The 9,978-nt window shown below is 46.4% G+C and overlaps 1 protein-coding gene across 1 annotated transcript in view; it reads right to left on the bottom strand.

Annotated features, from left to right (window-relative positions):
- Window positions 1–4,871, bottom strand: part of LOC115099592 (vomeronasal type-2 receptor 1-like) — a 41,578-nt gene extending 36,707 nt beyond the window's left edge. The window contains exon 1 of the mRNA XM_029617327.1: window positions 4,639–4,871. Coding sequence (XP_029473187.1) covers window positions 4,639–4,871 — 233 coding nt within the window. The remainder of the gene's footprint in view (window positions 1–4,638) is intronic.
- Window positions 4,872–9,978: the final 5,107 nt, after the last annotated feature.

Genomic DNA, 9,978 nt, shown 5'->3' on the forward strand with positions numbered 1-9,978 from the left:
GGAGGAAGCGTTGGCTCATCACTGAGTTACCGACTCACAGTCCACACAACTCTTAGTAAGTCTGAGCCATGCAATACCACTACCCTTGCACTGTTCCCATGCCCATGCCCAAAAAGTGGGGGAAAACAGGCATCGAACATCTCGAAATGACTGAGAGCCGAGAGGAGGCGTACGAGCCTGCAGCAAGACTAAGAGCAGCATCATGAAGAGAGATGATTGATGGGGGAGGTGAGAGAGACTGATCAAAGAGGGAGGGGGAGAGAGAGAGTAAACAAGTGGCAGGGGAGGGGGAGAGCAGAGGAGAGCCAAGCAATTTGGCACCTATGACCAAGTGAAAAAGTGCACCCCCTCTGCCCCCCACTCCACCCCCACCACCATCAGCACCGCCCGCCAGCATCCTTTCTCTGTGTCCCCCCCTTTCCACTCACAGCCACTACTGCCATCATCATCCCCCCACAAGAAGCAGACTTTGCATGCAGTACAGTGCTGGAGAAATACAAGCAGAGATGCATTTTCTCCTGTACTGAGCAAAGTACAAAGATTAATAGGTGCACATTTCTAAAACTGACTTATTCCTAACACAAAAGTAGAAATAACATTTTTTCCTACTTTTGTTTCCTGGTCTTTTTATTTTTCTAATCGTGTTGATCCCATTCTCTTTTTCTGCTTTCCTCTTGTTGATATTCCTGTAACTCCTTCCAGGGTCTCCAATCCATTTTCTGTTTCTTCTCTCAGTCTCCATCTGAATCACGTCCTCCCCTACATCTGTATCTGACATTGCTTTTTCAGTTTTCATTTCATTTTGCTCCATTTCTCTCCTTTCTGCCTCTATATCCAATCAGATTTTACCCCTCCTCTCCCTTTCACCCTCCAGTTCTCCTCTCCATTGGTCCATCTCATCCCTGTATCTCACCTCCCCTTCACCAATCTCCCCTCTCTTTCTCCACACCAGCAATCCCTACCAAGCATTCCCCTCTCTTTCTCCTCCTGCATCTTCCCTTCTTAGCATCTCTCTCCTCTTTCTCCTCCTCCCTGCATCTCCCTCCCTCTTCTTTTCCTCCCCGCATCTCTCCCCCTCACTCGCCCCATTATTTCCACCCTTCTTCCCAGTATTTCCCTCCATGTTTCTCCTCCACCCTCTCTCTTGTATTTCCCTCCACCTTCTCCCCCCTTCCCTGCAATTCCCTCCCCCCTTCTCTCCCTTCCCTGCATTTCCTTCCACCTCCACCCGCTCCCCCTGCCCAGCATCTCTTCCTGGCCTGGGTCCTCTCCATCCATGACTTTGGGTCTAGAGCAGCACCAGCAAGAACAAAACAGGAAGTAGGCCTGGGCCTGCGAGCCCCTCTGCTCTCTCCAGGACTGCAGCAACCCTGCTTCTTTCCTTTGCACCAGCTACCAAGGGAATCAGTACAGGAAGAGGGAAAGGGAAAAGGGTAACACCCCCCCCCCCCCCCCGCTCCCTCTCCCCTCCCAACTCTGTCTCAGACTCACACCCCCCACTCCCCCAATCCCATCTCTTCCTCATCCATTCAAGACCTCCACCTCACCCATGGTACAATAGATCCGCAGCCCACCTTCGGACCAGTGCTCCCCCCCCCCCCCCCCCCCGAGTCAAGCCTCATTGGCCCAACGCCACTACCACCCTCCCCTTGTACCCGCTGAGCTGGATGCTGTTGGCTCCCTCCACATCCGGACTCATTGACACACACCCCCCTCCCCAACCCCACTGCCTACCTCCCCATGGGCTTGTGAGGCTGGACCCTGCTGCCGCCTTCTTTTTCTGGCTGCGAGTGGTCCCAGCCACTACCTCCCTCCTTTTGTGCCTGTGCAGCCTCTCTAATGCCATTTTCTCCTTCCACTTCAGCCTCGTAGGCCTTCCCCCCTATGCAGTCCTTCCTCTTTCTTTTTTGCACCTGGGCAGCCCGACACGGGGGCTTCCCTCCTCTTTCAGCCGCACAGGCCCATTCTTTCCTGCCAGCGGGCAGGGCCCCTTTATCATCAGCGACGGCAGCTAGGGGGGCCCTTTCTTTCTCATCCTCGGTGGCAGCCCTGCAGCCGGTGCCCATCTCCAGCATGCGGTGCCTATCGGCCATATTGGTATTGGCTCAGCTACAGCACTGGGGGGGGGGGGGGGGAGAGCGAGCAAGGGGAAAGGGGAAAAGAGAGAAAGAGAAAGAAGGAGGGGAAGAGGTGGAGGGGAGAAAGAGAGAGGCAGCGTGAGCAAGGGGGAGGGGAAGAAGGAACGTGAGATGAGAGAGTGAACAAGAGGAAGTTTGAGAGTGAGCAAGGGTCAGCGAGGGGGACAAGAAGAGAGAGAGAGTGGGGTAATGAAGAAAGAGAACATGAGAACTGTGAACAGGAAAGAAAGCGAGAAGGAGCAGCAGACCTGGTATGCGGGTGGGCGGCATTTCATATTTTTGATCTACATTGGAAGGAGATTATGAACAGGCCAGCCCATGCATCATATTAAACATAAGTGAAACTCCGCCTCATCTTTTATTACTATATTTTTGCTAATTTATTTATTTAACATTTTTATATACCGACATTCGTTAAAAACACCACATCGGTTAACATTAATCATTTTTACTGCACACATAACCTAGTACTATCTCAGTATTTTGAAAAGTGTGCTAAAGGTTCAGCTTGAAATAATTCTACTTTCAATACTACATGTTTATCTTCAGGTGAAGTTGAGTTTAACCGACGTCTCCAGCCACTGAAATCAATAATTCAGTGTGAAAAATCAGAGGGTTTCAGGCCTGAGAGTCTGGATGTAAGGCCCTCTCGCCTCAGGAGCCCTAGGCCAGAGGCTCCCTAACTTTGGACCCCCCAGACCTGGCAGCCCCAGGCCAGAAACCCTTTGAACCAAGACCTAGGACCGCTGGGACAGAAAAAGTCTGAACCATGAACCCCCCAAGACCCAGGATCCCCAAGCCAGGAGCCTCTGACCTAGGATGCCTGGACCAAAGAATCTTTGATCTGGGAACCTGGACCAGAGACCCTGGAGTTGTAGGCCAAAGACCCTCTGAACCATGAACCACTGACCCAGGTCCCCTAAGACAGAGAATCTAAGGTCCAAGACTATTGGGCCAGAGAGCCTATGATCCAGAGACCATCCAAGCTATGCCTGTCTATGGTATGTGCTAGTGTTTTGCAGTATTCCAGGGATTATTGCCACATAGGTATTAGAAGAAATGGCAAAGAGATTTTCCTATGCAATACTGAAACTGGCAAATTTTCTCCACAAACTGAGGCTAAATTTATGAAGCTTCCTCAGACGACACTGCTAAAATTCACATTTTGAAAAATGTTTGAAAAGGTAATTCAAGTCTTTATCACTATCATGGCACCTACTATAGTTAAATCAAATTTTGTACACTAGGATATTTTATCTAAAGCATTCATGGTCAACATCAGTAGTTTTTAAATTGTATATACTGACTGATAAATTAATCCTTTTTCATAAATATTAAGGTAGTTCAATTTCTCACCAGTTGTATTTCTTTCTTAAAATATTTTCAGATGATTTGAAGCATGTGATGTAATTCATATTATTCTGCAAGCTAGATTTTTTTTAAGTGTTGAACCTATCCCTGTTCATTTTGTAGCTATTACCAAACAGTAGAAAAACCACTTTCTGCTTCTAAAATGTATGGAGTGCTTGCCATGCTCCTTACGTTAGCTTTAACTAAACACATTGTAAATCTGATCCGTTTCCTCAGTACTATGCCAGAAGCCTTGAAAACCCAGGCAATTGAATAATAACAGAGCAGCAAATCTAAATTTAGTGTCCAGAAGCCTATTTCATTAAATTCTGCAGTCAGTTACAAATACCTAAGCAGCTCAACATATAAATATTAACACTAAATACTTTTTAACAGAAGAATATGATTTTTTGAGGCTACTAGAATAGCATTTAAAAAACCAAGAAAACCTAGATTAGTAACGCCAGATATTTGACAGTAATTGAACCAAATTGCACTAATGCTATTAGCACAGAATAAAATATTATCATGGCATTAATGTTTTGCTTCTTCTTGCTTTCAGATATTGACATTTTTTTAATACTTAATATTTACGGAATTTTCATTTCAAAGGACATATTAAAATATTGCTAGACATTTTGAATAACAACCTATTAATTTTTATACAATTAATTTACTGATTATTTGCAGAGTACCCAAGTCCATTTTATACTAGAAAATATCATTTAATCATTATAAATATTTAAAGAGAGTGTCCCAGGTCTAGAAAAATATATTCGTTAAACAGGTAAAAAACCAGTTACTCTTATTTCCAGGCTCTGTAGCTGAAATCTATTGAAATCAACTTAATTTTATCTGACTTAAAGCGTAAATACTGAATCAAAGAAAGCTGTATTTTGGTTTCTTTTCTTATTCCTGATTTGTTAGTGAGATATGGAAGTGAACACAGCCCACTGTTTTGTGTTCTATCACTTTCCAGTGCCGAGGGCCTGATGCGCCTCTTGCCCCATTGCACAGAATGGGAGAGAGGGCTTAAGCAAATCACGGCCCATAATGTAACTCCTTTAGCAGTTGTTTACTTTCTGAACTCATCATCCCCCCCACCCTCCCAAAAAAAAACCAGCATAGAAAAGAAAGGATTCTGCCTTACTCTTCACATTTTGGTGATTTGGGCTCTTCTGTGGTTGATTCGTTCACAAGAATAATCCTGGAATGAATGGGGAACATTCCTCCTATGATCAGCTGATGGCCCTTTGCTTCGAGAAACCCGTGTAGTTCAAATTTTCCTATTAGTCTGCACGTTGGCTCTTCCGCTTGGACAGGCAGCTCATGTTGTACAAACACAAGTAGTCCGATAAGCAGGAACCATCTCATGTTGACCATTTTGATAGGACGCACTTCAATAAAATGATGAATGCAAATAATATCAAAGCTTTTATGAGGCTGTCAGATATTTCCTAGTAGCTGTTAGCCTATGAAAGAGTATGGGATTCCCAAGAGAGAAACTTACTATTTTTTTCACCACTGTACTGCTGTATACTACAGGCTGTATTATAATTGTCAGGCAGGAGACTGAAGCTCTGCTGCAAGACAACGAGCAATGCTCTTTGTATTTTCTCTGTTATTATTTTCCAGCGAGGCTACAGTTCTCTTATTTACTGCTTAAAAAAAGAACCACTGCCAGTGATAAGCAAGTATGCTGGTACATAAACTATTGCAATATTATATAATTCATCATTCCATAAATATAGGGGCATGAAAAAATTATGCAGAGAGCAAAATCTCTACAGAACAGAGTTAAATATGCCTCCTGAGTTTAAACTTGCCCAACAGGTTTTTTTTCCCCCAAAATAAGAAAGCAATGTTGTATGCCACGTGTCCCCATAAATTCGTCCAGATTTGCAGCTCATGCATCTTGCAAAATGGAGACTAGGGAGATGCTGTGGTTTCGAAACAACATTGACGACATAAACAAGATTTGTTATTGTTGCTCGTCCCGTCCGCGCTCGGCCCGAGCCCGGGCCTGCTCACCTTACCAACTCCTCCACGGGTCGTCCTCCCCAGCTGCAGCAGCGAGTGCAGCCAGGTCTCGGCGTCACGCGGCGGTGGTCACCGGGCCTTCCACCTCCAGCTAGGCCTCTCGGCGGGGCTCGGCGTCTTCTGTGGCGTCGGCTCCATCCCTAGGCGCGCGCATGCGGACTGCCCAGTCCCTTAAAGTGCCAGGGGCAGGTCCCAGCTCCGCGGCGCGCCCTGATTGAACGCTGTATAAGAGGAAGTCTCTGCCTTCACTTCCTTGCCTTGGCAATCGGGTCGATCAATCTGTGATTTCTAGTTTGCCTCTGCGTTTCCAGTCTTTGTTCCAGTCTCGTTCCAACCTTGTTCCAGTTCCGTTCCAGTCCTGTTCCAGCGTCTTTCTGTTCCAGCGCCCTCCTGTTCCTTCGTCTCCCCAGGTAGTACCTTTCGGACTGTCTTCTCGGTACTGACCTTTGCCTGTTCCTGACTACATTGATCGCCACCTGGATTTGACCTCTGCCTGATTACTGACCATGTCTATGTGCTGCCTGGAACCGACCTCTGCCTGACCCCTGACCACATCTGACTGCTGCCTGGAACCTGACCCCTGCTTTGGCTGACTATCCATGGATTTACTACTGGTATTTGACCCCTGCTTTGGCTATCCATGGACTGACTACTGGTATTTGACCCCTGCTTTGGCTGACTATCTATGGACTGACTACTGGTATTTGACCCCTGCTTTGGCTATCCATGGACTGACTACTGGTATTTGACCCCTGCTTTGGCTGACTATCCATGGACTGACTACTAGTATTGACCCCCTGCTTTGGCTATCCATGGACTGACTACTGGTATTTGACCCCTGCATTGGCTGACCACGTTACCTTGACTCTGGCCTTGATCCTTGCCATACATTCAGAGACTCTCTTCTGGCCCTCTCTGGCACCCCGGACATCTAGCCTGAACATCGACCACGCACCCTTGATTGTGCTGGGCACTCTCCTGCGCTTCCTCTCTAGGAGATCCTGCGAGGCCCACCTAAGACCAGGCGACCCGGGTAACCAAGGGCTCAACCTGAGGGAACCCCTGGTTGCTAGTGGTGAAGCTCCAGCGAGCCTCTGTCTCCTCTTGTGCTCCGCCTCCTGGTGGCAGGCGCTCTCTGGGTCCGACCAGGGAGCCTCCCAATCCTGCACTAGACCAAGGGTCCACCTCCCAGCGCAACAGTTATATCATTTTCTCTCATTTCCAAATCTGAAACAACGCATGAAAACTAACGAAATCATATCGTTTTCATGTGCGCTAAAGCATTTCAGCTACTGGCAAAACTTAGCACACTGGAAATGGGGAGGCTGAAAGTATGGCCATGGTAAAAATATACCATGTGCTAAAAGATAAGAAATGACAGACCCAGGAAAATGAAATTATATAAACTGCACAAATCCAAAAGGAAACAAGATATCGACTCAAAACTACTTGCAGTCCCAGGCTTGCAGTCCCAGGCTCACTTACCCCTACCCCCCCTTCGCCCGACCCATCCCCACCCCCTCTCCCCCCCCCCCTAGCCATCCCTAGATCCTTGGGCCTCCTGGCCATTATCATCTCCCCGAGTACACCTCTCTCTCTTTTGCTCCTCCAGTTTCCCTTTAAATAAACTATATCCTAGTGAATACCCTCCCTCCCTCCCCATAACCTGCCCCCTGCCTATCCTCCTCCATTGCTCCCTCCCCCTTCCTCCCCCCCGTTATCATTGATCCTTTGGTTCTCGTTGTATTCAGATTTTTGGTTCTGTTATTAATGTGTTATTGTTATATTGTTATATTGTTATATTGTTTCATTGTATTTCCCGCCTGAGTTCTTTGTAAACCGGCATGATGTGCTTCACGAATGTCGGTAAATAAAAGTTAATAAATAAATAAATAAATAAATGAATGAATGCAATCTGATGAAGATTATGACAATGATTCACTTACATTAGTGTTCCAGCACTTAGCATCGGGTCCAGTATACAAAATATTTTCTCCCATGATATGACCATGGGGAAAATGCTTAAGAACATAAGAACATAAGAAATTGCCATGCTGGGTCAGACCAAGGGTCCATCAAGCCCAGCATCCTGTTTCCAACAGTGGCCAATCCAGGCCATAAGAACCTGGCAAGTACCCAAAAACTAAATCTATTCCATGTTACTGTTGCTAGTAATAGCAGTGGCTATTTTGTAAGTCAACTTAATTAATAGCAGTTAATGGACTTCTCCTCCAAGAACTTATCCAAACCTTTTTTGAACCCAGCTACACCAACTTCACTAACCACATCCTCTGGCAACAAATTCCAGAGTTTAATTGTGCGTTGAGTGAAAAAGAATTTTCTCCGATTAGTCTTAAATGTGCCACATGCTAACTTCATGGAATGCCCCCTAGTCCTTCTGTTATTCGAAAGTGTAAATAACCGATTCACATCTACTTGTTCAAGACCTCTCATGATCTTAAAGACTTCTATCATATCCCCTCTCAGCCGTCTCTTCTCCAAGCTGAACAGCCCTAACCTCTTCAGCCTTTCCTCATAGGGGAGCTGTTCCATCCCCTTTATCATTTTGGTTGCTCTTCTCTGTACCTTCTCCATTGCAACTCTATCTTTTTTGAGATGCGGTGACCAGAATTGTACACATTAGTACATATTGCTCTTACAATCGTCGGTCGGTTTCAAATGTCTTACTCCTAGGCAGGTGTCTAGGTGGGAGGGTAAGAGCTTTTTACTGGACTAAAGCAATACATCTGTGACTTAGGGATGTGCATTCGTTTTTAAACAAAATAAAAAATGTAACAATTGTGTTTCAAATGACATGAAACACACACACGCGCCCTTCCTCCCCCATTTTGCAAAGTTAACAAACCCCCCCCCCCCCCCCCAAAACAATGAAGCTTCTAAAACATTAACATTATCCCCCACCTTGAGGGTAACTTATGGGGAAGCCCCAGGATTGTTCATTTTAATTTTTTGATGCCAGGGTGAGCCGGCATTGGGGGGGGGGGGGGGGGAGGGGGGAGGTAATTTCTTTTTATGTTTTCCTTTATTTTAGGTGTTTTAAATTTAGAGGCCAATATTCAGTAGGGCTGTTTAGTGGACAAGCTAACTTGTCCTGTATATTCAGTGGGATAAACGCCCGTTGAATATGCTAGCCTAAAGTTATCCAGTTACATGTAGCCGGGTAACTTAAAAACCTAACTGGCTAGATTGTTGCAAAGCAAAAAAAAACAAAAAAAAAGTATTAGCGGTCTCATCCCCTCCCTCCTCCATAAAACGTCATGGATGGCCCTGTCAGGCCCTGCTTCCGACACCTGCCCAACCTTTGTAAATATTGTTAAAGTCCCCCAGTCTGCGGCCTGGGCCTCCTGCCGTTTGCTACAAGGAAAGATCAGGCTTTTCCCCATCCTTGCCTCCCCTGCCACCCACAGTGCAGATATGGGAGGCTGGCCCCACTGTTCCTATCCTCCCCCCCGATACCTAACACTTCCCTGCCAGGAGGAAGGGACCCACTTCCCCGCTCCAGCGCTAATAGAGGAAGCAGGGAAGGCGTTAACGCTTACATTGAAGCTTATGCTTCCCGCTCTGGGAGGTGCTGGGAGTGGGAAGGGCATCCTTTGCCCCTGGCAGGGAACTTTCCGCTATGGGAGGGAGGATGGGAAGGGTTGGATGGGATGGGGGGGGAGGTGGTGCGTGCCAGCCTCACTTATCCGCACCGTGCGTGGCGGGGGAGGGAAGGGGGGGGGGAATGTCTGCCCTTCCTTAGCGGCAAACACTGGGGGCCACGGCGGGGCCCGGGCCTGCGAACCCGGGGACTTTAAAAGCATCTACAGGGGTTGGAAAGGTGTAGGAAGCACAGCCCGACAGAGCCATGTATGACTTTTTGTGGAGGAGGGAGAAGATGGGGCTGCTGATCCTTTCCTTGTTTCTTTTTACTTCGACAGCACTACGTAAGCCCTATATCTTATAAAGATATCCAGTAAAGCAGCACATTATCCAGCCACACAAGGCCGGATAACTTACAAACTTACCTGGCATTTTCAAATCTAGCCAGTTAGGTTTTTAAGTTACCCGGCTACATGGAGCTGGATAACTTTAGGCTAGCATATTCAACGGGCGTTTATCCCACTGAATATACAGGACAAGTTAGCTTGCCCACTAAACAGCCCTACAGAATATTGGCCTCTAAATTTAGAACACCTAAAATAAAGAAATACACAAAAAGAAATTACCTCCCTCCCAATGCCAGCTCACCCTGGCATCAAAAAATTAAAATGAACAATCCTGGGCCTTCCCCATAAGTTAACCTCAAGATGGGGATAATGTTAATGTTTTAGAAGCTTCACTGACATTTTTTTTAGTAGAGGTAAGGGATTGAGCTGCTGGTTCTTTAATTTCTTTTGTTTTTGTTTTTTTTAGATTTGACAGCACTACTTAGCCATATATCTTTTAT

This window comes from Rhinatrema bivittatum, chromosome 9, assembly GCF_901001135.1.
Source record: "Rhinatrema bivittatum chromosome 9, aRhiBiv1.1, whole genome shotgun sequence".
NCBI lineage: Eukaryota > Metazoa > Chordata > Amphibia > Gymnophiona > Rhinatrematidae > Rhinatrema > Rhinatrema bivittatum.